Source organism: Poecile atricapillus, chromosome 1, assembly GCF_030490865.1.
Source record: "Poecile atricapillus isolate bPoeAtr1 chromosome 1, bPoeAtr1.hap1, whole genome shotgun sequence".
Classification (NCBI taxonomy): domain Eukaryota; kingdom Metazoa; phylum Chordata; class Aves; order Passeriformes; family Paridae; genus Poecile; species Poecile atricapillus.
In genome coordinates this window covers 147148134-147173594 of record NC_081249.1, presented here as the reverse complement: position 1 = coordinate 147173594, position 25461 = coordinate 147148134, and the positions used below count along the sequence as shown (strand labels likewise).

At 46.8% G+C, this 25461-nt stretch overlaps 1 protein-coding gene across 10 annotated transcripts in view; it reads right to left on the bottom strand.

The window, feature by feature from the left end:
* SLC8A3 (solute carrier family 8 member A3) overlaps nucleotides 1–25461 on the bottom strand; it is a 115423-nt gene that overhangs the window by 25270 nt on the left and 64692 nt on the right. For 5 of the 10 annotated variants that reach the window (XM_058856787.1, XM_058856832.1, XM_058856798.1 and 2 more), the window contains one exon: nucleotides 213–319. The exons of 3 other annotated variants lie outside the window; for them this stretch is intronic. In XM_058856787.1, coding sequence (XP_058712770.1) covers nucleotides 213–319 — 107 coding nt within the window. Of the gene's footprint in view, nucleotides 1–212; nucleotides 320–14722; nucleotides 14809–25461 lie in introns of those variants that run through there. 2 more of the 10 variants (XM_058856847.1, XM_058856855.1) reach the window with 2 other exon arrangements.

The following is a 25461-nucleotide window of genomic DNA, read 5'->3' as shown; positions in this document are numbered from 1 at the left end:
CTTCCCTCACCACTTTGCCTCTCAGCAGCCCCAGCACCACTCCCCATGCCACCCCAAGGGTACCATGTGACACGGTGTGCGCGCACAGCAGTGTTTAGGGCAGAGCAGTTGGAGACAGAGAGACATCAGAGGAAGAGGAAGAGAAGAGGAGGAAGGAGATGGAAGAGAGGAGGAAAGAACGTTAATGTTAGTCTGCAGGGCCAGTACTACACCTTTCTGTAAACTCATATCCACCATGCGGGGGCTCATCAGCTCAATGAAGAAATTCTTGGTTTTTTCATACTCCTCATCATCAATTACCTTGATGTGAACTGTTTTGCTGTGGACGGAAAAATAATAAGGGTCATAAAGGGGAGAGGGGAACAGAGAAGCAAAAGACAAGGAAGGATGGAGTTAAATGGGTACATTAGAGAGTCAAAGTTTTCTCACCCACTGAACAAACTCAGCATGGCCCTTTGAGACAGACTAAAGCCCCCCTTCTGTGAGTGACACTGGCCAATTTCGTGTTGAACCCAAAGGCAGAATGGCAGGCCAAACTACAAAGTGAAGCTTGACAAAATCCCCCAGCAAACTGGTTCAGGGATCAGGCTGTGGGCAGTGAGGTCTGATGGCCAAGAGGGCTTCCCTGTTACCCCTGTGCACACACAAACACACACACACGTACAACAGCAGCCACACAAAGCACACACACCCCGCTGGCACCACGCTGATGCCTCAGCTTCATTGGCCTGCTCTGAAGTGCTGGCTGCTGGAGCAGCTGGGCAGCAGATCCTATGTTTCTCCTTCAGCAATTTTCTTACAAGTTCTTGTACCATTTTGTAGGAAAAGAAGAGCTAAGTGTGTCATGGTTTCCTTCACAGCAAATACACGCCTTATGCAGAGGTTACTGTCCCACAACTTTCACACCCAAAGAGAACAGGAGAAACAAGTCAGACTCTGCCAGACCACTGCCTTCTCACAGCCAGGCTGGACTGACTGTTGCAAGTTCAAAATGACCCCTGCACTCCCCTCATTCTCCCAGTGGCTGCAAAGGTTCATGCAGTGTCATCCCTTGCTCATGACTGAAGAGATTGGTGCTTTGGATCCAAGCTGGTATAACACCCTCTTAAATACAACATTGTTCCACGTGTAACTCCTCTGAATGGGCATCTGCTTGCCATCTTGGGGCTCCTGGGCTTTTAGTTGACCCCAACCCCAAGCTGGATCAGCATTTTTTAAACCAGAAGTCAGTTCCACATAAGAAGTGTTTCCCTTACCTCAAAACAATTGCCCCAAGAGCCACCAGGCAAGTTGCCCCTCCTGCCAGTGAAAGATTCCCTGCTTCCCACAGCTCTGTACCCACACATGGTCCTGCAGCAAGAACCTCCTCTTTCTTCCTGCCCATCCTCACCAGTCAGATCAGGCCCAGGTGCATGTTGTGCACAATCAATCTTGACTGGCAATGGGAAGGAAGAGAAATGCAGGACTGGTAATCACAGTCACTGGCAATCTGAAAAGATAGACCCAAATTCAAATCTCTATGTGCCTCAGCCTGTAGCCTTTGGCATTGAATACACCCTGTGTCTTTGATCTCACAGTGCTTCAGAGAACAAGCAGTCCAGCCCTGCACCCTGGGGATGTTGTGATCCCCACCCTGGGGATGCTGCCACAGCCAGCCTCTGGAAAATCACCATTTCAGCACAGAGCAGGAGAATCATCACTGCAGCTTGCATTCCTACTGATATCATTAAGGACCACAAAATTATTTGGTCAGCCTACAATTTGACCCTCAAGTTATAATTGCTCCTGCACTCCAGCTGTGGAAATCCTGTGCTGACTCTGATCTTGATCTTGGTCCCAACACTTCTCTTTCAAATGATGGCACAGGGGTAGGAATAGAGTTTTGATAACATCTGCCTATCCATCAGTGCAGGAATATGCAAGAAAAAATCACCTCCAATTCTTCTTTTTGAGCTAAATCAGCTTTATTTCTGCCAGCGCTTGCTCTACCCATACCCTGCACATATGCCAGCAAGCCTCCTTTCCCTTCTCTAGACTTCTTCAATCCCTGCTAATCCAGCCTGAAAAATTTTAAAAGGTCTGTCTCTGGTGTAAATGTTGCTGCTCTGCTAAGAGTTCATCATGATGATTTTTTGTTGCATTTTTGTTGGAGATGTTGAATTTGGCTTTTGAAGCAGATGTTATCTGGGCCCCTGATACTTTGCAAAGCTTGTTCAATTTGCTGAGTTAAACCTACAGCTGATTCATAGCTCTGATCTTTTCCTTGCTCATTACTACAAAACAGAAGGTGGGTTTTTCAAAAGCAGCCAGTGCTTCCTGGACGTGGGTTGCTTTTAAAAATCCTTTTCATAAGTACCATTGCTTATGTTTTTTTCATTTTAGGAACTTCAGAATACTCAGTATTGCTTGTCTGCAAAAATTTGGAAAGAAACACCACAGACCCTGTTTCCTTATCTTATGTTTCCCTGCAGCTTATCTACTGCAACAAAGCTATTCTAAGGCTTTGTACAGTTAATATTATATATGCAAACCATTTGACCTTCCTTCCTTCCTTCCTTCCTTCCTTCCTTCCTTCCTTCCTTCCCTCCTTCCCTCCTTCCCTCCTTCCCTCCTTCCCTCCTTCCTTCCTTCCTTCCTTCCTTCCTTCCTTCCTTCCTTCCTTCCTTCCTTCCTTCCTTCCTTCCTTCCTTCCTTCCTTCCTTCCTTCCTTCCTTCCTTCCTTCCTTCCTTCCTTCCTTCCTTCCTTCCTTCCTTCCTTCCTTCCTTCCTTCCTTCCTTCCTTCCTTCCTTCCTTCCTTCCTTCCTTCCTTCCCAACTTCCTTCCTTCCCAACTTCCTTCCTTCCCAACTTCCTTCCTTCCCAACTTCCTTCCTTCCCAACTTCCTTCCTTCCCAACTTCCTTCCTTCCCAACTTCCTTCCTTCCCAACTTCCTTCCTTCCTTCCTTCCCTCCTTCCCTCCTTCTTCTCTCCATCCACATTTTGTTAAGTACAAGGAGCTCTAAATGCCCTACCAAGTACATCCACTGTGCTGAGATTCCCTTAGAGTGGTCTTCTAACACAAAAAAAAAGAAGTTCAGGAAAGAGAAAGAAGAGTTCCTGGGGATCCCTAGAGGCTAGCATGGCAAAGTGCTGGCTTTGCAAAAGCAGCTCCCCTCCAGTCAGGAAACAATCACAAACCCTCCCAGCTCCTAGACCAACTCAGCTCTGCTGCAAACTGGACCATTACCACACACTCAAGCATCAGGTGGCTCTTCCAAAAAGAGAAGTCTGAATTTGGTGACCAATCCAGTAACTTGCTGGTCTCCTCCTTTTCTACAAGCTTTTAAGGACAAAAGAACCTTTTACCCAGTTCTGAAACAGGTGAAGGACAGATCAAAGCAACAGGCCAAAGGCACAGTTGCCCTGCATGGACACAGGCTGGGCCTTGCACCCCCCTGCCCATCTGACTGAGTCCCAGAGGAGTTGGTCCCTGACCTCTCCAGCTTTGCTGAGGGGTGGTGAGTGCCCAGCAGGTCCTCCATCCCATCAGAGCTTTGGGGACACAGCAGGAGCCCAGATGGTGCTTGGAGACCCAGGTGGGGTGGGATGGGAGCCAAACTGCAGCCACTGCCAGCTCTTGCTCCAGAGCCAGTGTTGCCAGACCTCCCTGTGCAAGGAGTAAAGGAGCAGGGCAGAAGTTGGTGAGGACTGTGCAGTGACACGGGGAGGGGGGCAAGGGCTCACAGACCCAGTGCCACATAATGGGGAGCAGTTAACCTTTCCCTGGGATTTTGTGGCAGAGGGAAGAGCAGCATCCCTGCTCCTGGGCTGCTCTGCAGCCTGCACAGATGGGGGCACAGCCCTGGGTTTGCCCCCCGAGGGGAAGTGCCCTTCTCTCGGCTGGCTGCTCCCATGACTGTCACCACAGAAAGGTCAGTGCTGATGGAGGGGGGCCTATCAGGCCACCCCTCCCAGTCCACTGTGGCTGGTGAGGGCTGTCCTTTCCTCTGCTCTGCAGCTTCTCTACCGCTGGGAGCATTTCGCTCGTCTCCAGGCCTATGAAAGCAGCCATAAATACAGCTGCGTCCTGAGCTGTCATAAATTATCTGGAGGCCAAAACACAGATTGCTCCCACACAATCTCATCTCTCACCTACAGCCACACTGAGAGCTGCCTCCTCAGAAGGCATGAAGGGTGGAGGAGATGGATGGAGAGAAGGGCTGGAGTGTAACACTGCCCCAGGAAGACATCACGTTAATGTGAGAGCTGTGACAGAAGGACACCGAGAGGCACAGAGCGTGTGGGAGCGGGAGGCTTGGGAACATTTTGCTGCAAGAACATCATGACAGCTCCCTGAAATTAATGGAGGCAGAGGCAGGCACGAGAGGGGCTGGCCGTGCAGCAGCCCTGATGGGCATGCTCACCACGATGGGAAGCAGGAATCTGAAGCATGCCTTGTTCAGCTGAGAGGCTTTCATTCCCCAGCCTATGGCCACTTTGCATGGAGAAAGGAGAACACTTTTCCGCCTTCCCCATTCTCTCTGACAGTTTGACTGGGGCCAAGACACACCTCAGATGGATGAAAAGCAGAGAACAGAGACCATCCAAAAGTCTCTGCTGGCAGCAAGGAGCCACTCTGCAAAACACAAAGCCCACTGCCAGCACCAAGCCACAGCATAGCCCAATATCAGCACCTGCATGAGTACAGTGATGGGAAGGGCTCTTAAATTCAGGCCTCAGTGCAGCTTTCAGCAGACTGAGCAATGCTTTCAATTTGGCCTGTGACACAGCAGGGCAAGCCAAAAGCCTGCACTCCCAGGGAACACCTGGGCATACAGAAGTGAGGATAGCTGCTCACTTGCTTCTTTTTCTCTGAGGTCATTGCAAGCTGCCACCCAATAGCTTTCAGATTAATGCAGTCCAGGCTCTGCTTTCAACATTCACTTGGAAACAATCACTGGTTTTAAAAGTCAGGGATGGAAAAGCTCCTCTGGGGAGCAATATTAAGAATGAGATTTCCCTGAGTAAGCAACAGAAGATGAAATGAATAGACATCGATCTTCTCCTAAAGGACTTTGTGCACATGATGTTGCTAAATTCCCCATCTGGGAAGTACAGAGGATAATCTATAAAATCATTTCATTTGACAACATGTCCACTTCCAACACATAAGGCAACAACTGAATGGTTATTTGATTAATGTGCTAGAAAATACTAAGTATCTCTTTGTGTGGACACTCTCATTTGCAGGAATTATTGCTGAGAAGGTTAAGAGGATATGTCTGTGCGAGTCTGTGTGACTTTGGAATGTGAAACAACTCTAAAAACAATGCAAGTGAGGAGATGTCACAAAGTGTATACCAGTGAAATAGGCAGGGCTGTGCAAGGGCACAGTTTAGAGTCCCTGGTGGGACACTATTAGCCAGGATGAAAAGCAGCCAGGACAGCAAGGTAAACATCACTGGGGCAGTGAGATGTACCAGGAGTTGTTCAGTAACTCATTAATGTGAATCATTAGTACATACACCTTGGGTCAAGCCACTGTGTCCTTGACACATCTTGATATACCCAAATCTTCATCTGATTTGCTGTGGGTGCAGGTTCCTGCAGCTTGAAGTTCAAAGCACGTGGTACCAGTCTGATTTTCCCTCAGTGCTCTGCACTGGTTTGGGATCTCATTGTGAAGCTACAGATAGGGCCCAGCTACTATGCCAGAAGACCTCACAGAGCAGTCATACAATCATAGGATATACTGAGTTGGAAGGGACCCACCAGGCTCATCGAGTCCAATTCCTGGCTCTGCACAGCACACCCCAACAATCACACCATGTGCTCAAGAGCATTGTCCAAATGCTTCTCGAATTCTGCCAGGCTGGTGCTGTGACCACTTCCCTGGGGAGCCTGTTCCAGTGCTCAAACAGTCTCTGGGTAAAAAATTTTTTCCTGATATCCAACCTAAACCTCTCCTGACTCAGTTTCATGTATCCTCCTAAAGTCCTGCCACTGGTCACAAGAGTAAGGAGATCAGTACCTGACACTTCCCCTCATGAGGATGCTGAAGACCACAATGAGGTCTCCCCTCAGTCTCCTGCAGGGTGAACAGACCAAGTGACCTCAGCTGCTCCCCAGGTGACTTCCCCTCCAGACCCTTCACCATCCTCATGGCCCTCCTTCAGACACTCTCTAATCATTTAATACGTTTTTTATATTGTGGTGGCCAAAACTGCACACAGGACTCGAGGTGATGCCACCCAGTGAAGAGCAGAGCAGGACAATTGCCTGCATTGACTGGCTGGCCATGCTGTGTGCTTGAGGCAAACCAGAAGGGATTAAGTAAGGTTATAAAGAGTGGGGATTTGTCTTTGCCCAGTTCACTGAGAGGTGGATATTTAACACAGCACTGTGACAGTGCTCACAGGAAAGGTGAAGAAGCCAGCAAAAGAAGCCTGATTTGATGCCCATGGTCATATGAAATTGTGCATCAATAACCCAGAGTAACAAACTGAGCACTTTGAAGCAAAGAATTATGCTGTCACATAGCATGGAAAAAGACAGGAAGAGTTTGAAGGGCAGAATCATTAGATCCAAAAGCAGATACACTAAACTCACCAAGGAGATGCTGAATGGTCTTAATTTCAAGAGAAAATCATGGTAATTTAGGAACCAATCCAGATTATGACCAAGACAGGCAGGCTGCACTTTGGTCTTAAGATCTTGTTTATTAAAGAAGATTTTTTGATTACCATGGAGATTATGGAGGCGGGGGGACAGGTTTTCAAGCATTCAGCCACTGGCAATGGTTGAAGTTTGTCCTAGCAGAAAGGTTAGAACTGAAGGTGCCTCTAAGGTCAGATTAGATGTAGGTACCAATTAACTAAGCAGGTGTCAACAGGATAGATGAACTGTCAGAACACAGTTTCGAGCAGATCACTGATGTGCACATTGCTGATGTTTGAGTTACAGAAGAACTGATGTTGGTGCAGAAGCTGGAGACAAGCCATGGCAGGCCAGCTTCCAAGAACTGGCTGTGTTGCTCATGAGGACCTTGGAAGAGCAGCTGTGCAAGAGCTATGCTACTTTGTGTAGCAAGCCCATGAGGGACACCCCCAACAGTCTCACTAGCAGCCAGTTGGATATTAAGTAACATAGTTAGAAGCCATCCCCAAAAAATAAGTTTTTTTCTCTCCTGTGTTTTCTCTTTTGTTGTCAAGTTGGTTTATGGGATAATCAGATGGTAAGTAATTATCTTTTAATCAAAATCACCTGCTAAATTATTATAAGAAACTATCATCATTAAAATAAGGTTCTTTGCAGTGCTAATCATTATATGACCTCTGTATTTATCCTGTCAAGCCTGAAGACATAAAAGTAAGTCAGTTGATACTTCCACACTTTAGTTTCTATATCCATACAGTGCCTGTGATCCTTATTTCTCTCAGGGACTTGATAGGGAACAGTCCCTACTTGCTTTGAACTCTTCATGGAAGAAGAGCGTATCATCTTTGTGGAACATGATAGAGTGATGCAACCAGAAAGAAGGTGAGTGAAGAGAGCAGAGAGCTTGAAGTGGTGGTGGAAGTATCACTTATTCATATGAGTATCAACTTATTCTGGCTTCATCTGACATAGTTCCCATTTGAAGGAGCTCTGCACTTCTGTAGGGCAACTCCTCTTCCTTGCTAAAGTCTATTTATGTCATGAGGGAACTAAAAGACCTCAAAAAATATGTCTGCAAACAACTTATCATCCTGCCTCTTGGCAGAGCCATTCCCACCAAGCCATTCCTGACAAGTAGGTGTTGCCCAACTGCTTTCTAAAAGCCACATTATAAAGATGGTTTTCTGGATGATCTTTCCCCATATTTCAACTCTTTACCCCTAGGAAGTCCTTTGTAATGTTCACCCAGACTGACAAGGCAGGAGGAGGAAGAAGCCTTTGGCACTGCCTCCTGGAGTGGCTCACTGTGTCCCTGCTGTTCCTCCCACACAGGCAGAGTCTGAGACTGGCCAGGAAAGCCAGAGCCCTTCTGCAAGCCTCTATCCCTGCCACACATGCAGCACACGAGGGATCTCTGCTCCACTCCTGCAAGGGCCAGGGCCAGAAACATCCAGCTCTGCCACAGCAGCTCACAGACAGCAGGGAAAAGGTTCACTGGAGAAGACACTATGCAAGAAGCAGCTGTACCCCGAGGTGGAGACAATGACCCCAGTCCAAAGCCTTGTGTGACCCTTCATGCCCACCGCTGGGACTGTGTGGGACAATGTGCAGGGCCACCAGGAGCTCAGGGGCTCTGCCTGGCTGGCTGTAAGCAGTGCAGTTTGTTCGCATCACACCAGATCTCCTAAGGCATAAAGAAGGAAATATTGACACAGAAAGGCATCTTCCCTTTGTGTATTCCTCACGTAATCTTGGCTAATTAGTAAATTGGCTCATGCTTCAATTAGAACTATTGAAAATGCTTTAGTGGCTGACACATGATAATTAAAGGGACATAGCCAAGACTAAGAGCTGAATTTTTAGTCTTTACTTGTATAAGAAAACTTTAAAGTGTTACCAGTAAAAGATTTATAGTGATAGCTTTAAAAAAATAAATCTGAATAAATAAATAAAAAAAAGATTAAATTGCTTGTTATGGTTTCTCCATCCCAGATGACAGCACTAAAGCAGTTTTTTTGTCTTTCTGGTCATCTTCATTTTTCAGTTTGTGCCCATTTTGTGCACATCAGCTCAGCCCTCACTTCCCACTGCCACCCAACACTGGCAAGAGACATGAAATGCTGCCAAATTCACATGACAGTGTTTCACACCTACTTTGTACCAGTGCAAATAACTGTACCAGCAATGAGAAATCAGAGCTGCTAAATTGCAAGTGATCCCATTAAGCACTTCCATGCCATGTGAAAAAATCCCTAAGTGCCTGATTTGCTATTCAGGACAACTCAAGAGATGTGGCATATTCATGTAGTAGCCATGGGAATCACCACTGGAGATAGTGAATGGCAAATTCACTCCACTCTCAAGTCTCAAACTCAGCTTGGAAGCCCTGAAGCACCAAAAAATGCTCCATAAGCTTCCATAATGCAGTCAGTTCTGCTAGTCAAGATATCCAAGGCACTCTATATTTCACTTCTTTCAAACATGACAAAATGCTCTAATATACAGCGTTCTTCAAGGAAAGATGCCACAGTTTGTTTTTAAGAATTTCTGCCAGAAAGGGAAAATTAGAGTTTGTAAAACCCTCCTTCTCTCAGCTGAGTCTGTGTTGCTGACCAGCTGAGCTATTTAAGTTAGGTTGTACAAGCATAACAGGCCAGCTCCACAGGTTTTCTTGTCCTCGTTCAGTTTAAAGAAGCTACTTGGGCTCAAATATTGAAGCTGTGTGTACAGACACATGTGGGCCCTTGTCTGGCCTGCTCTAAGTCAGCTTCTTCTTGCTGACCCTATGAGACTTGATGTTTCAGGGCCAGGGGAGAGCAGACAAAATTTCAACAGCCTGTGGAGGTATTTGTTGAGGTCTGTACAATAAGTACATGTCTTGTACGAGCAATAATTCAACTTGGCAGCCCATGAAACCAGACAGTTGAGGTGGGTATCAGCCTGGTAGAGGTGCAAAGCAGAGCCAGGGCCCTGGGCATAGACATTTCTCCCCTCCCTACCTTGGGTAGGTTCCCAGGGGAACAGCTTCACTGAGGAGATTCTGTGCCCTTTTTTCTTAGAAAGGAATTTCAGAAGGAGCAAAACTTCAACCACAACCATACTGTGGGGAGGGAGGAAGGGAGGGACAGAGGGACAAACAGAGGGAAGGATGGAAGGAGGAAGGGAGAAAGAGAAGAGCAGGAAGGAAGGACATTTATTCCTTACTAAAGGTCTTTGAATTTTACTGCTTGCATCTGAGACGCACCACAATAAACACCTATGATATCAAATGCATCATGTGTATCAATGGCAAAAAAAAAAAAAAAAAAAAAAAAGTACTATAGGTCTTTTATAGATCTTTTGTTTGCTCTAGAGAATGGTTCCAGTGCTTGACAGGGTGCAGGACTGGGAGTGCCCTGGACAGGACAGGGCAGGCTGGGCTACACCTCAAAGCCTCTTGAGATGTCCTGAGCAAACACAAAACAGGGATTTGGCTGGAAGTGACCCCTTGTCCCACCACAGTGCTCCTGAATTCCACTGCAAGACAGACACTTGTCATTGGCTGGTATTGGCACATCAGTGCTTCAAGCTGTCGCCCCTGGTTTTAGACTTTTTGCTGAAGGCATGTAGATTTGGGAGCTATATTTAGATGTCTTCTCTATTCTTCAGCAACAGGGTTGCCATGGAGATGCTGGTGAGGATGAGAAGGTGGGGACAGAGGGGGAGAGGAAGTTGAGGAATGAGAAATACTAGATTCAAAACAACCCTCAGCATCCTGGGAAGGCTTTAAATTCCTCCCAGGGCAAAAACTGCTGGAGCTTGTTAGCTGAAATGAGCCCCTGGCATTGCCTGACGGCATGACCCTGCCATGCTTTGTTCAATGCTTTGTCATGGCAGGTTTGAAGAGACACAAGGGGCTGGCCTTCAAGCACTGCTCCTTTGGGAGAGTGCGACTCCCTTGACCTGACCTTGCCAAAAACAACTCTGGGAACTCCATGAATGTCTTGCTGCTGACATGCTGCTTCACAAGTTCATACTGACTCCATACTTGGTCAGCTCCTGCCATAGCTGGGGTGGCTTTGTCTCTGCTGCCAACAGTAGAGGCAAACAGGGAGCTGCAGCTGGGGACAGAGCTGCTCAAGTCTACCCAGAAGCATGAGCTTCTGGCCATGCTGGGACATGCTGGCACACTAGGGACAAACAGCCCCGCACAGGAGCCAGGCTGTGCTGGGAGTGAAGGTGGACTACAGGCAGGGATTACAGGTCCTTGATCTCTGCCTGCCAGGCACATCCCCATTCCCTGGGCTGGCACCAGCTGCAGGCACAGATAGATGAGCAGATTCATACCTACTGCCTACAACATTGCTCTTCCCAGCAGAGACAACATAGGTGAGACTAAGGGCTCCTCCTAACATGGCTGTTCAAGACTCACTGCCCTACAATTACTACACTGCTGATGTCCAGGTGTTAGAAAGATAAATTACCTGTTGATAGAATTTCCTTGTTAAAAGTTTAGGGCTTGACATGCTTCAGTGATCTCAGACCTAAGGGGAAGGTGAACAAAGCTTGGGGAGAAGCATGTGCTACTGACAGTGGACACAAAGAATGCAGGACATTTGGCAGAAGTTCCAAGATAAGGAAGAAACTAATAAAGCCAACTCAGCAACTGTACTGAAATCGGCTCTGACTGGGCAAAAGGTCATTTTGACAAGAGGAGATGGCAACCATCACTCATGAAGTACCAATTCAGGAAACCAATGGACTCAAAAGAAGAGCATGTGGACTAATTAGCATAAGTTATTTCAGAGGACTGAAATAATTTAACCAACAGACGACAGAATACAAATTAATAAGAGCACTATGGAACTTGTAGCCAATGAACATTAATGCCTTTGTTTGCTAAAACATATAAATAGTAAAAAGTTTTGCTAGTCCTTGTGCTAACTTTGTGGATTTGTCACCCAGCATGCCTTTCTGCACAGACCTGTAAATCAGTCAAATACCTCAACTCCGTGTACGGACCAGCCTCTTGCAGATCACGTGAAAGAACCTGTTTTGGGACAACAATGGCAGCGCAATTTGGCTTTTCAAGAAAGGTCAGGATAGTGCCCCCAGTTCCCAGCACGGAAGCTGGCATATCCTAGCCCGTTCTTTTCTGGCTCCTGCATGTGACAGCATCCACAGATTTCAGTGCTCAAAGCACATCAAAAAGGGTGGAGAGCAAAGCCAACTTTCCCATCACAAACGCCTCCGGATACCAGCCTCACAAGTCCCTCTGTCCCCTCCCTCACCCTCTCTTCCCACCCGCCCACGCAGACGGTGCTTTCAGCTCTGCAGGACGGCACTCAGCCCAGCCACTGGAGTTGCACTACATCCAAAGCAGCAAGGCAGCAATCTGTAGGAAATTAATGAGCTGCAAACAACGCTGTGCAGCTGCCAGCCTGAAACAAGCCCGCTCTGCACACTGCAGATACAATTATTATATATGAACAAAAGGAGCTGGAGCCGGAGCTGGGGTGCTTTGGCTCCGGTCACAGGCTTCTTGTGACCAAGATAAGGGGCAGCACAATGAATTGCCACAACCAAATCATAGTTGCACATCCAATCATTTACACAGAGCCAAGACACTGCATCTTTATCCAAGGCTCTGTGCATTTGATTGGACTCACAGTTCTCTTCTGTAGCACTGAAAATAGGACAAAGGATACTCAGCTACACCATTTCATTTCGCTCTTTGGGGCTGTTTTATTTCTGTTTCTTACAGAACAAAAACACACTCTGAAAATCAAACAGGGCCATTTACTGAATTTCCAGGAGCTCATGCCTTGGGAGAAGCTGCAGATTCCCAGAAGGAGGCCAGCTCTGCTAGGCTTTTACTTTCAGAATCCAGAGCTTTGCACCATTAAAAAACCACCTCCTTATTCATAAACTGAACAAAAATCACGTCATCAGTCAGCTTTGCAGTGAACCAGAGTGATTCAGAAGGGTTAAATCTAGGAGCAGTGCAACCCTCAAGCCATGATTAATGACCCAGCTTCAGTTCACAGAGAGATGGGCTGCTGCACTGCCTCCCTGCCTTGCCACAGCCTGGCCCCATGCAGGACAGCCTTATTCAGCCAGACAGGGGACCCCATCAAACAGACCAAGCACACCACGGCCTGCACAGCATCCACCCACCCATGCAGGTCTCCTACAGATTCACAGAATCACAGAATGGCCTGGGTTGGAAGGGATCTTAAGGATCATCTAGTTCCAACCTTCCTACCATGGACAGGGACACCTCTCACTAGACCAGATTATTCAGAGCTCCAACCTGGCTTTGAACACGTCCATGGATGGAGCATCCACAGCTTCTCTGGACAACCAGCTCCAGACCTCACCACCCTCATAACAAAGAACTTCCTCCTAATATCTATTCTAAACCTACTCTCTTTCAGTTTGAATCCATTCGCCCTTGTCCTGTCTCTCTACATGCTGTTGTAAAAAGTCCTTCTCATCTTTCTTGTAGGCTCCCTTCAGGTACTGGAAGGCCACAATTAGGTCACACCAAGCCTTCTCTTACAGGATGAACAATCCCAGTTCTCTCAGCCTTTCCTCACAGCAGAGGTGCTCTTTCCCTCTAATCATCTTGGGGGCCTCCTCTGGACTCACTCCAACAGGTCCCTTTCCTTTCTGCTGCAGACCCCAGAGCTGATGCAGGGTTCCAGGTGGGGTCTGAACAGAGCAGAGGGGCAGAATCCCCTCCCTGCCCTGCTGCCCACTCTGCTCTGGATGCAGCCCAGGACACATCTGGCTCTCTGGGCTGGGAGTGCACACTGCCTCTCATGCACCATCACCAGCCAGTTCTCGGCAGGGCCACTCTTGATCTGGTTTTGGCTAAGCTGCCAAATGACTCATATGAAAGCTTAAATTCCTCCTGGGGTGCCTGGCTGACAAGCAAGAATCTCCTCCTCTGTTCTCTACCTTATGGCAAGAGTTAGCACCAAGGCCCTTCACCCATCCTAAAAATTTAGCCTACCCTCATTCCAACATGCCCCTCAACTCTTGTTCCTATTCTTGCTGTATAAGCCCTCCAACTACAACACTTTCAATACCTCAGACCTTGATAAATGATACTCTGTCTTCTCCCTCCCAAGTTTTGAAAACACCACTGAACAACTGTATGAATTGAGTGGTCCTGTGAAAGACCAGCCACAATCCTGATGCCCTCTGGCATATATCAACTACGACTAAATGTTGGGTTTGTAGGCTGGTCTCACATACTTTCCTCCATCTGCAGCTGGAACTGCAACTAATAAGAAAAAATCATTCTTAGCCCTGGCCTCATACCTAGCTTGGTGGCAGGTACAGCACCCTTCAGCCCAGCATCAATACACATGTCCTCAGGGGTTTAGCAACGTGACACAACTGCTCTGAAGGCTAAAACTTCAAAAAGAACTCTAGGATGAACCTCTTGTGGTGTCAGAGGAAGGGCTGTTGTTTAATGGGCTCCCTCTTTGCCCTCCCAGCCCATTTATTTTAGAAAAGTAATGCCATGATTCAATCAGGAGTTTTGCTCATTATGGGACCTAGAAAACTTTTTAGGACTTGAGATTCCAAGATAAAGCTCTTCTGAAGAGAAAAGGTGCACCTGAGTTTTTTTGAGCCAATTTTTTTTCTGAAAGGAGGTCCCATCCCAGCTCTGTGCCCAGCCAGAACATAATTGAGTTGCAACGCCATTGGTGCCTGAGCATCATTTCCTCCCTTCCCCAGCCTCTGCTTTCTTCCAGCTCGTTTCACATGTGCCCTGCAGTGATGTCAGTGCTCTTACAAGGAAACTGCTGTACGCCAGGGAGACTGTCAGGAGCAGGAGCCTTTTGCTCTGTCTGTCTGTTTACCAGGATGTCTGTCTGTGTTTATCAGTGGCTTATTCTATTTTTCAGAGGCTGTCCCTTTCCTCCTTGCCATCACTTTGCCCCGTGCTTCCTTTGCCACCCTAGAAAGGCAGTGGAATAAAATATATGCTGAGAAATAAACTGCGCATGTTAAAAGCCCTTCAAACTGATGCCAAACAGCCACAAACCACCGCGCACCTCATCCATCTGAGGTCCTCCCCTGGCTTCTCACCTGTGGATAGACTGCACTTATCTTTGCTCTCCAGAAGCAGAGCTGAAGCAGAGAGGATATCAAAGACTTGCTTAGCTTCACAGGCAGCAATCAGCTGGAGCAGATGGGAATGAAACACACAAGTGAGCTTCCCCCCTGCTGCGGGCTCCCCAGGCTCTTGCCTGGCCTTCCTGCCACCAGGGAACACCCCTGGCACCCGGGGCTGCTGCTGGAGCAGCACTGGCTCTGGGCTGCAGCACAGCAGCTATTTCTGTCCATCTGCAGGATCACTGCTGCAAGGGCCCAAGGAGGAGTGCCCTGGCCCCCCCAGCACTCTGCCCTCCTGGGTCGGCGGGTGCTGCCAAGCAGGAGCTTACCAGGCTGGGTCTTTGAAAACCAGAGTCAGGCTCTGAGCAAGGGTCAGAGGAAATCACTTAGGACTTTTTGAAGCAGTCTGAAAAGTCCACTTTCACTTCAGCTGTGCAAGACTCACAATCGCGATACTGAATCAGGAGAGATGAGGCTGCCTGGGCAAAACATCACTCGGCCTAATCTCATGGCAAGACTGATGTACCATCTCCTACAGCTGTAAAGGAGTCCCTGTGAACCCTTGCAAACTTGTTTCAGGTCCTAATGTTGAGAAAGGTCTGTGGAGCCAGCCCTGAAGCTGGAAATAACTCCCCATGAAGGACTTAGAGATGGTCTACAGCCAGAGAAAGCCTGCAGCAGCAAAAGCTGGCTCTGTCAGGCACATGCCTACAGACAGCCAGGTCACATCCCACTTCCAGCAAATCAGAAATAATGCTGGGTTTGGTGGTTTGTTTTTTTCTGAGGTTGTTGTTATTTTCTTTTTTGGTCTTGTTATTAAACACCTATTTACCAGTTGGTTCCTCCTGCAGAGACAGGCATTTGGAGACCTGCAACTGGAAAAAGGACAAAAAAGGCTACTAATGATATTGCTATTTCTTTTAAAAGCAATGATGGTAACAGTCCCTACTAGCCCTTGGAGCTTCACATATGACTCTGCTCTGATGGAGTGTGACTGTACAGGATAGCAGCATTGGGCTCTGTTTAATTTTAGCCCAACTGCTCCAGATCAGATTTTCACAGCCTCCAACGAAAGACATGGCTTTTATTAGAGGCAAGAGTTATTAGTTTACAGTCAAGCTGGACTCCTTCCTTCTCATGACTCAGCACAAATAATAACAGTTTTGCAGGCTGAACAAGGCTCTCCTGGCCATCTGTGAGACCCACAGAAGACTGAAAGATTGCCCAGGTGTAATTCAGGATAAAAATGTGATTTTTGGAACCTTTAGCACTGCTGGGATTCAGTGCTGAGAGAGGGAGGGCCTAGCTCCATGCTTTGAGCCAAGAAAGCCCGATAGTGCAGAGATGCTAAAACCTCTTTTTTTGTCTTCTACTTCCAGCAACTCTGATATGAAATGACAAGGAATAAACATGTGGGGCAGTTCGGAGGGTGTTTGTAGTTTTTTTTTTTAAATACTGTTTTTTTGCTTTGTTTTGGGTTTTCTTTGGTGTGTGTTTGTATGTTGCTTTTACAATAAGAGCAGATTTCAGATCACTATCGCAGTTGTCATCTATTTGTCAAACAGGGAGATGGGCTCAAATCCAGTCCATCCAAAAATGGATTTAGGCAACATTATACCCAAGATTGGATTCACCCTGAGCATCCCTGACACCATCTAGCTCTATTTTCTTCTTTTGGGGGCTGTGCGCTTAGATGTGGCATTGTTTTCCCACAAATGTATGTGGCTAGGAGTGCAGTGCTGTTCTTCAACTGCACTCTGATGAGTTTCTTCCTAACCCTCCAGGTGTTAAGGTTTTGCTCAAGTCAAGAGAGATTTATTATCTTTAGTCTAATCTAAAGAGACCCTCATTCTCTGGAGCCCCTGGCAGAACTATGCCACCACCCTAAAGCTTGCTTGGCCATTAAGCCAAACTCTGTGTGCTGCATCTTCCCTGTGCTCACCTCCAGCAGCACTGGGGGCTGCCAAAGGCTGCCTGGCCTGAGAGTTCCCTGAGCAGGACATGTCTTTTGGCCGGTGGTGGTTCCTGGCAGACTTCCATCAAGGCAAGATACAAGGCACATCCTGGTCCCATCCCGCCCCCCTTATGCAACCACCGCCGGCTAAAAATACAGCCGCAGCCCCTGCAGCCCCGGCCAGGCGAGATGCAGATTTAATGAGGCTTCCATGGCAACGGGCTTCACTTCGGCAGGGACCGGGATGCAGGGGACAGGCATGCTTGGGGGGAGAGGTGCTCCTTGGCTGGGGGAAAGCTGCACAGTTAAAAGCTTGTGGCGGTGGGGTTTGAGGTTTATTTTCCTTGCTGATATTAATAAAATTGCAGACTGTTTGGTTCAGTTAACTGCAGTCAAAGAGGCAAGCCATGTAGTATTTTTAACAGACAAACCTGGACCTATTTCTGCCAAGAGAATAAATATTTACTAGTTACCCTTAATTAAACTCCATCACCCACAGGCAAAATGTTAAAACAGGGAAAAATCAAGGAGGCTGTTTCAGTCTACCAATACTATAAACAACTTTCTCAGTAAAAGGTGGGATTCTCACAGAGTTGACAAAATGTAGCTGTAGAACTGGCTGGTACAGTCAGGAGAGCTGGAGACAGCTAAGGTCACAGAGGAAGGGGTATTGGTTTATGTTTCATGGGTAATGTCTTCTGTGCAAGTGCAGGGAGCGGAGGGGGGAGCCCAGTAAAAAACCAACACTGTTGATGAAAAATCTGGGATAAAAAACGGTTTCAAGCATGGCTTTTCAAAGAAGAATAAAACAGATTATTGCCTTCTTCCCTCCACACTGATCCTACTACACTCTGTGAAAGAGTAGACATAGACCAGCCAAAAAAACACTTTGGTGTGCAAACCTCTAAGTACTAGATTAGCAGCTGGTGTCTTGTGGCTCACAGGTGTTTATGGTTCCATAGATTATTTCTGTGAAATGTGGAAGAGACCTTGGACAAGCTAGCCTATTACTAGTGAGATTAAATTTGCTATTCAGAAGGTGACACCTTTGCTGGACTGTCACAGAACAAAGTCTGTTTCCATTATAAACACACAATATTCTTCCAAAATGCAGATTTTTTTTCCCCAGGAATTTCTTCTTATTTCCTTCACACAATGATATTTCTCCTTGTTTTGTGACACAGCTTCCTATCTAAGGACTAATAAGAATAAAAGTAACTCAAAAAATAAAGGTAAATAGTAACATCTTCAGTCATGAGAAACTGAGGCATGATAAAATATCATGGAAAAAGGAATGCCCAACCTCTGCTCAAATCTACATATTTGGCACTAGGAACTTGTAAATCAAGGCCCTCAGAATTGCTGCTTATAATTGAAAATTTTGGCAAAGTCAGGTGCCCCTAAATGAAGAAACCCTTAAAATCAAACAACCCAGCCAGGCACCCAAGCATGGTTTGAACCCAGTATACCTGAATGTTAATATCAAAATCCCTGTTTTCTACTTTTTTCTGCTCAGGTCCTTGTATTCAGGCATCCTTCAACTCAAAACAATCTCCCCAGCACCCTTCTCTCTAGAACAAACCATTCCTGTTGACATGAGAAGTCATCACTTGGAGGCACTGAACCCTTATATAAGCTGATTTTGTATACATTAGCCTCCATCTGTTAGGTCTCTCCTGCTAAAGCAGGTTCATGTTCTGCTAGAAGCCTACCAAAACACAAGAGGCACTTCACAAACTGTAATAGAAAATCATCTCTCTGCCCCATGGAAAGGGTCTGTTGCTAGGATGAAACATGGCTCGTGTTAAACTACACACAGCACTAAAACTGTTGCCACAAATTAAGATGTCAACAGCACCAGGAAAATTTAAGGGACCCATGCACAAAACTGTCCACAGTGGCTTGCTAAGGCACAGACATCTCCAGCATTGCAGCAGCCCCAGCCCTGACCATCTGTAGTCATCAGGCTGGAATGAAAACACTGTCTGTTCAGGTATCCTCCTTTCATCCTTCCTGCTCCTCATGACACAAGGCTGCTAGGCTGTCGCCTCACCATCAGTCTCGCCCTGAGCTGCACACAGAGGGCTTGGCAAAATCTCCCCTCCTCCATGGCACCACATTGGCTCATGCCAATTCAGTGGAGTTGGTCACTGGAGCTCATGCTGTGCCGTCTCCTCTTTACAAAGGTGATGGACGCACAGGTTAGACCATACAAACCTTCTCTCTCAGGATATTGTAGTCTGAACATCAGTGGTCACATGTCAAGACTTTTTTCCTTTCCCTTGAGAGCTCTGTTATAAATAACTTTTGACATGAAATCAGCCTGGACAGTCATTTTGCCTTGTACAGTGATGTAGTTCAAAACCCAACCTCATTACCCCACTGAGTTCTGAAACAAATGAGCAGATATCAAAGTTGCATACTCCCTTCCCTGCATGACAGATGACAGTGCAAAGGAGGAGCTAGTGCAGCATCCCCCTGATCAAAGGAGGCGCCTGGATGCAGGAGCACAGCACTAGTGGGGCACAGGGAAGTCAGCCATTCCTTTACTTACACAAAGGCAAACTTTCATTTACAATAACAGCGTGATCCACTATCATTCCCCTTAACACAGAGCTAAATTATAAGCGGCACATAGGGAGAGCAGAGGCCTCTTCCATCTCAAGCTCCTTAGCTTAACCTAGATATCCTAACCAAAGGAACCACAGCACTGGGGATGCCACCATACAGTCCCTGTTCAGCCTCTGACAGTGTCCTCTGTTGCGACTCTAAGAAAGTCACTTCTTTCCCCGCTTGTAAAATGGGATCATGTGCTTCTTTGCCTCTGAAGCATGCCATAAGCATGACTGCATTTTTAATATTTCAGAACACTTAGATATAGGGGGAGAGAACACTTGAAATGCATAAATAAATAGAAGCACAGTTTTTAAGGAGAGGTAATATGCTTTACCAGCTCAACTAATATTGCTCTATGAGCTTCTTAACACACGGGATTTGTGCTCAAAATGTACTCAGTTTCAAAAGTGGGATTCCTGTTTGAGCCTGTATAAAAAGGTTTGTATTGCCTTAAATTGTCTTTTCCATGGAACTCATACCAATCAGCTGGGCTCAAGTTTCCTCTCCCTAGAGACTTATATCCTTAGGCCATCACAGTTTGCAACAACATAAATAGCTAATTAAGGTCTTACTTAAAAGTAAGAAAGCAAAAAGAAGGCATCTTCAATTTCTTCTGGAAACACTTGAGCTCTCCACCACAGCTCTGGTTTCAGACAACCTAAGATGACACCTACAGTATTTGCTGCAACAATATATTCCACCATTATGGCAACTGTATTTGCTGCTCCAGTCGTGGGGAAGGCAGCACACAGATGATTTGTCCTATAACCACCTTGCTAAACAAGTTCACCCAATCTGGTGAAACAAATGCTAACTCTCACAAAATGGCAAGACATGGAACCAAACAGGCCAAGCCCTTAGGAAGGCTTTTGAATGTCTGTTCAGCCCTCACCAGGACTGAGAAGAGCCTGCCTGAGACAAGCTCCTGTAAGACTGACCTCAGTCTCATAGCAAGGGCAGTTACTTGCTTTTAAGAAATACAAAGGTGTTCCTGGTCTCTTGTACAGAGCAAGAGCCCAGGTGAGTCTACCAAGGGCATCTGAAAAGCACAGTATGTTTGGAGATGAGCAGTCATGCTGCAGGAACAGGAATCTTGTAAGCTGTCCCAGAGACTCCCCTTCTGAGCCCAGGGCCCTTCCCTGGAGGATAGGAGCAGAGAAGACAACCCAGAGGGGACATCCCAAAGCACCACCTCTCCTGCCTGCCTTCCTCCAGTTATGCTGTCATTCCCACACAGACTGGAAATCTTGCTTTACTACATATACAAAATGAGATAACACCTTTTTTGGCCCCAAAGCAATTCTCACAGGCTTTGCACATGGGTTGTTTTCACACCTCACTGTGAGGCAGAGAACTCTGGCAGGTTTCCACCTCACCAGGCAGCTCAGCCACCTGGCCTCAGATATCCTCCATGCTTTTTTGTGTTCTCTCCCTTTGCAGGATTTTTCCTTAGGGATGCTCTTAGCAGGGCAGTCTTCCTGGACTGGCCCCATTTTTCTTCTCTTCCCACCTTTCCTGGCTCCACTCCCAGGAGTTCCTGTTCAAGATTCTCTGGATCCCCAGGAGGACCAACATGGGACTAGGCAATGGTGCAGGGACAGGCAGGGAGCTGCCTGTAAGGGAGATGAAGCTGTCAAGACGGGACAAGCCTGGCTTCCATGGACCTCCTCTCTGCTGGCAGGAGGGTGTCCAGCAGCATGACACTGAGACAGGGATATGTGGCACATAACCCGAACGAAGGCTGTGGTCGGCTCAGCTCCTTAGTCCATTTCAGGAGCCCTGCTGCCTTTTCAGCTCTCACAAACCAAGAAGTCAGCAGATCTGTCAAGAATGATAAAACCTAGCCACGGACCCTTAGACCTCTGCTTGTTATCAATTATGAGGCTTGCTGGCAGCACTTAAAGGCTTGCTGTGAATAGGAAGGCCACAGTCATTTCTAGCAATCTGGTCTCTTAAAAGACCCCTCACGTCTTAATGTCTCACACACTTTTGTGCATTTACCCTTGCAGCATGCCAATGAGATGGGAACCAAAGGTAGGAGCTGTGGCTCCCATCCACAGTGTCCAGCTGGCACCACAGAACTCCTGGCTACTGGCTCCTGTCTGGGGAGAACCTTCCTTAGAAGGAACCCCCTTAGAAAAGGGTTGCTATAGATGGCAGCTAGGGATGGAAAAGGGTGCTTGAACACTGGTAGGGTCTTCAACCAGATTCCCTCAAACCAGATTGTCCAGAGAGATTTCGGTGGCTGAAGCTGTCACCCCATAAATCAGAAGCATGCACAGCTCTCTGTGGCTGCTCCAGGAATGGACTCCTCTCATCCAAGCCAGGCTGGGTCCTAGGCAGAAACCTGGAATCGTCAGAACCACCTGAGCTAGAGCTGAACTTACTGAACAGGCATGTTTTTACACTTAGCAGCTGAGAACTGGGCAGCTTGCTTCTTGTGTAGAACACTCAGAGCTGGGCCCAAGGCTTGGAGAATGTGCTACAGTTTTGAACCCCTTGAAAAAGCATCTCTTCTACTTTGCTGCTTTTCAAACACTAGTAACATGTGGGCAAGGAGGAGTCAAACTTTGCCTTGTGTTTCACTTGATTTACAAGAGCTCATAAGACAAGGCTACACACAAAGAAAGGGTTTTTTGTTTAGATTTTTTTGTTATTTTGTCTTAAGAATAGGTACACAATCTGGTGTGCTGGCTGTAAAAGGAAATCTGTAGTAGATTACACCCTCCTTGCAGGCTGGTGCTGCATTTGGGTCAGGCAACAGGAGAGGAAAGACAGAGAATAAAATCATCACACTTCTTTTTTTCCCCTTCCCATACCCTGGATTTTAGAGAACGAGCTAGAGATGAAGCTCCTGTTAAAGCACGTTTAACAAGCAGCTCTGGTCTGCAGCTCATGCATAAGTGATTCTCTCAATCTGAGTCCTGATCACCTCTGGGGAACAGCCAGCCAGAAGCACCAAAGGTGACAGATGTGTAGTGTGTGTTTTGGATAAAAGCCTATCGTCTGCATACGGTAGCTAAGAGATGATGCCCAAACTGAGCCTTGCCTTATTACCCAAAATGAAGACATTTATAGGGAGCTATTCCTTTGTGAAAGGGAAGGAAAAATAACCTCTGTGATGGAAGAGGAGGGACTATAAGATGAAGACTAAAGCAGCAAGAGCAGAAAAACTGAGTGAGAAACAGGATTCAGTCTATGCAAATATCTGGCTCTCACCATGCTCTCTTATCTCAGCCAGCTAAATCCTGGGGCTAGGGACCAGTGGAGGGTTTGCTTTTGTCCTTTTGGGTTTTGTTATTCAATATAACTGCTCAACTTAAAAGGGGCTCCATGAATCTATATTGTCAAAAGAAAAATCATTAGCTCGAAGGCCTAAAGAAGACATGTCTGAGGGCTCGTACTGGCTCCCATGTGACTGCTAGCATGCCACACTCACTTCCTACCCCATATCAGAAACCTACCCCCTGCTTTAACCTCATTTTCTGAAAAAGCTGAGCATGAATTCATGAAAGAGACCCTGTCTGTTAAACTCAATGGGGGGGAAGAAAACACATAAATGCAGTGAAGAGTGTCAACTGCTCCATACACACAGGGAGCCTGCCATGCTCCCACCTTGTTTGACACAAGGTGGATCTGCAGTCCCAACAAAACAGGCTGCAAGCCTGGGTTTATTGCTCTATCTGGTATCTTCTCATTTGGTTCTAATCCTCTCCAATATATATGCAATATTTCAAATGCTCTTGCAGAGATGGGGCTCTTCTGAAGACCTGACATTTTTATAGCCTTGGCAAACCATCCATTTCTATTTAATTTAGTTCTTGACAGAAATAAATATATGCACTGAGATTTACATATGGGTAGACAGGCCAATATTTTCAGGCTTGCATGCTGAGGGCTGCATCTGCACTGCAATCACTGCTGTAGCTATAGGTGGTGTCAAGCTCCTTGTGTTGGCTATCACCAGCTGCTAGCAACACAGCCACAGCAGTGCAGGGCTCCTCACAGGCTAAAGCTATCTGCAAGTCTGGGGAAAAATTGACACTATTGCTCTCGAGGTTTCTGCAACTGTTTAAAGCTGTTTAAGAACTCTCAGGTCTCCTCCTAAAAGCTGCAGTCACTGCACAAATGTTTCCAGAACCAGAGGGCTAAAACAGAGATTTTATCCTTTCTGCACCACGAGCACCCCCCAAGATGTTACACGGACACAGGTCCCACTTCCTCTTCACATTTACAGTAGTCTTGGTACCTCTGCTTGAGAGCTTTGGCTTTAGCTTCTCCAGACTGCTCACTGGAGTATACAAAGCTCCTGCCAACCCTGGATGGAAGACCTCTTTGATGTCAGGATGTAGGCAGGTGCTGCCTACACCACCATGGCAGCCTTGTTACCCCTGTGGCAGGGGAAGTGAGGGCTGAAGCTGGCAGCACTTGACCTCACACCCGATGAGGGACTGGAGCATCTCTCCTGTGTGGAAAAGCTAAGTGAGCCAGAACTGTTCAGCCTAGAGAAGAAAAGGCTCTTATCAATGTATATAAATACCTAGAGTGAAGTTGCAAAGAGGACAAAACCAGGCTCTTGTCAATGACACCCAGTAAGTGTATCCAAAGTGATGAGCACAAACCAAAACAGAGAAGATTCCTTGTGAACATCAGGAAACACTTTTTTACAAGGGTGACCGGGAAAGTTGTGTAGTTTACATCCTTGCAGACAGTCAAAATACACCTGGACAAGTTCCTGCATAACTAGCTCTAGATGGCCCTGCTTACACAGGGAGATTGGAACAGATGACTCTGGGGGTCCCTTCCAGCCTCAGCCACTGTGATTCTGTGAAAACTGAAAAACCAGGATGACAAAACATGAAATGATCAGTGCGAGATTCCTCCCTCCAATGGAGTAAACATTCTTCAAAGGGCACAACAAGCCAGAAATGGCCCAAATATGGTACCATGTGCTGGGAGTGCTGTGAGAAAGCTATTACAGGCAGAGTATGCTCAAGCTGATGTTCTGTCTGGGACTTGTGCAAGGGCTGGTAAGACTCAAGCTGATGGCAGCAATAACGTCTCTGCTGCTCCACTGCACTGGCCTGCATGTTTTAATTAACACACTGGTACCTACTTTCCTTCTGTCCTGAAAATGCTTGCTATCCCACTGGATTAACACAGGGAACAATTTCCTCTCTGCTCCCCTGATTCAGTGACATGTCCACGGAGAAAAGAGGATTGGTGACCCTTGTTCTGAGACGGATTAAACCACTGGCTGGACTTCCACAAGCAGATTAAGGGAAATGACTGCCTATCCCTCTGTTCTGAAAGGAAAAGTCACCCTGATCATTATGAAGGCTGAAAATTGTTGAGAGAAAAGTCAAACCTTGCACTCCTGGGATCCTGAACTAGAACAGCCAAAGTGACTGAAAGAACACAGACACCAACTTATTAAAAATCCATGTGATAGCCAGCAGTGCTTAGACCATGGTCTGTGGGGCACCAGTGGCCTGCAGTGTCCCTGTACGGTCACCAGACCTGCTGCTGTTGCAATAACAAACTGTTGCTTTTTAAACAGGGACCTGCCCTGCTTTTTCTACTCCTGTCCAAGATTCACAGACTTTCCCAAGACTATTTTTGATCAGCTGAGCTAAAAGAGAACCTTAGCTTGTCTCTGCACCAGGCTGTTCTGAGGCTCCTTTTGATGGCAGACTTGAAATGTGCTGAGGGAGCCACAAAAATGCCAAGGAGAGGACTACAAACCATTTCAGGAGCACTGCAACTTGTTCATCAAAGGGTCTGTTAAGAAAGCAAGCAAACAGTGTGTCATGTTGGGCAGGGTGCTCTAACCAGCCAGCTGGGCCCACTGCTCTGAGATTTACAGCTTATACTCTACCTACAATTTTCACTAATATTTCCTTTTTGGATAATTAGCCGTGGCATTGTGATTACCTCGGGGAAGAAATGGGGTCAAGAACTGAGAATCTGGAAGAGGAGAGGAAGATGATGGGGAAGCTAAAACTGTCAAGAGAATCAACTGAAGGAGATCCCCAGTTGCCACCCTAGTAGATGTAGGGTTTTTTTTCAAAAGCAAAAGAACAGGAATTCCCAGATCCCCTTCATTTTCAGCTCACTCTGAAGAACTCCTTTACAGGGTTAT